We start from the raw sequence: 1,783 nt of genomic DNA, 5'->3' as shown, positions 1-1,783 counted from the left end.
AGGTGTGATCACAGTGTAGAAGAAGGTGAAAGACTTTCCATGTTTCGAAGATAAGTTGTTCTTAGGGTCTATATGCACCATTGCCACTGTCCCGTAAAACATGAAGACCACAAGAAGGTGGGAGGAGCAGGTGGCCATGGCTTTCTTCTTCCCCTCCTCTGATTTAATTTTCCCCACAGCTTGAGCAATGTAGCCATAAGAAGTCAGAATCAACCCCACAGGCACCATGGTGAAGATGACAGCAGAAGTGGTCATCTGCCACTCATTGGCAGAAGTGTCTGCACAGGCCAGGCGTATGAGGGAAGGAACCTCACACAAAAAGTCATTCAGGTGGTGGTGGGTGCAGAAGGGAAGCTGGAATGTGGTAAGAGTTTCCATCAAAGATTCTATCAGGCCAGCCATCCAGGCTACGAGTATCAGCTTCCAACAGAGTGGACGGTGCATGATGATGGTGTAGCGCAGTGGCTGGCAGACAGCAATGTAGCGGTCAAAGGCCATCACCACCAGCAAGATGCCTTCTGCAGCACCAATACAAAGAGACACGCAGAGTTGGGTGACACAGCCTGCATAGCTGATGCTCTTGTCTGGCCCCCACAAGTTTGAGAACATCTGGGGCACAGCGGTTGTAGTGAAGCAGAGATCCATGAAGGAAAGATTGCTAAGGAAAAAGTACATGGGTGTGTAGAGACAAGGATCCATGCAAGACAGCAGGATGACGGTCAAGTTGCTGAGGATGGTCATAGTGTAGAAGATGACCATGATCCAAAAGAGAGCCTTTTCCATCTGGGGACACTTGGAAAAGCCAAGAAGGATGAAGCCTACTGGGAAGCTCTTGTTCATTCCTGTTGCTTTTGCATTGGAGTTTGGAACTAATGGTAAGTAAGATTGTGTAAACAGATATTGTACAAAGGTTCTCTTGCCCTTTATATAGAGAAGGCAAGAATTATTAGTTTTCCAGGTGTTTTTGGTGTGGAACATGTGGGGGTTTTCAGTTACATTGGGCCAATAAGATGCAATCTCTCTGACAATCATATGTTTTCCCTCTCTAGTTCAATAAGGAAAAGAGTGGAGTGCTACTGTGCATTTTATCGTTAATGTGTTATTTTACAAATTCTTCTGCACTAAAATGTTTGTTTGTGCCAATTTTTAAATCGGTGTGTCTATCTTCTTCTGACTAATATGTGAGATTGTTATACATGACTGACTTTTAGCCTTTGATTTGTCATATGAACCACATAAATCTCCTAATTAAAAAAATATCTTAATATGGTTTATCACTTTTTATTCTGTTTTTTTTAATTTTTCAAATCCTAATTTTATTTACCAAGTTGTTTTCTTCATTGACTTTTTNTTTTTTTTAATTTTTCAAATCCTAATTTTATTTACCAAGTTGTTTTCTTCATTGACTTTTTTCATAGTTGAGGTAAATCTTTACTCATACATTTTGTCTAGTTTTTTATGTCATTTTCTACATGTAAACCTTTAATCAATTTGATATTTTAAAAGTGAAAACAGGATCTAATTTCACTTCACATTTTGCTAAATTGTTAGAATATTTTACTGAAGAATCTTATCTCAATTCACTGAATCACAATGAAAATTTTGATGCTTGAATTTTCTCAGAATTCTGCTACAATCATGCCAGGGAGCCACACATTGCATTCTTATGGTTATGGCCAAAGATTAACCAATCTATTGAGAGAAAACATCTCTCTCTCTCTCTCTCTCTCTCTCTCTCATTTTCATCAGATTATGGCACTAGAAATTTTCAGCAATGTCATTA

General features: G+C 39.2%; 1 protein-coding gene across 1 annotated transcript in view; it reads right to left on the bottom strand.

Annotated features, from left to right (window-relative positions):
- The window catches only part of LOC103609137 (olfactory receptor 2H1-like), a 3,465-nt gene extending 2,625 nt beyond the window's left edge, over positions 1-840 (bottom strand). Inside the window, exon 1 of the mRNA XM_008593495.1 lies at positions 35-840. Coding sequence (XP_008591717.1) covers positions 35-840 — 806 coding nt within the window. The remainder of the gene's footprint in view (positions 1-34) is intronic.
- Between the last annotated feature and the right edge of the window lie 943 nt (positions 841-1,783).

This window comes from Galeopterus variegatus, unplaced genomic scaffold, assembly GCF_000696425.1.
Source record: "Galeopterus variegatus unplaced genomic scaffold, G_variegatus-3.0.2 Scaffold9253, whole genome shotgun sequence".
In the NCBI taxonomy this organism is placed as follows: Eukaryota; Metazoa; Chordata; class Mammalia; order Dermoptera; family Cynocephalidae; genus Galeopterus; species Galeopterus variegatus.
The sequence above is the reverse complement of the archived record's forward strand: the minus strand, read 5'-3'. Positions and strand labels throughout refer to the sequence as shown.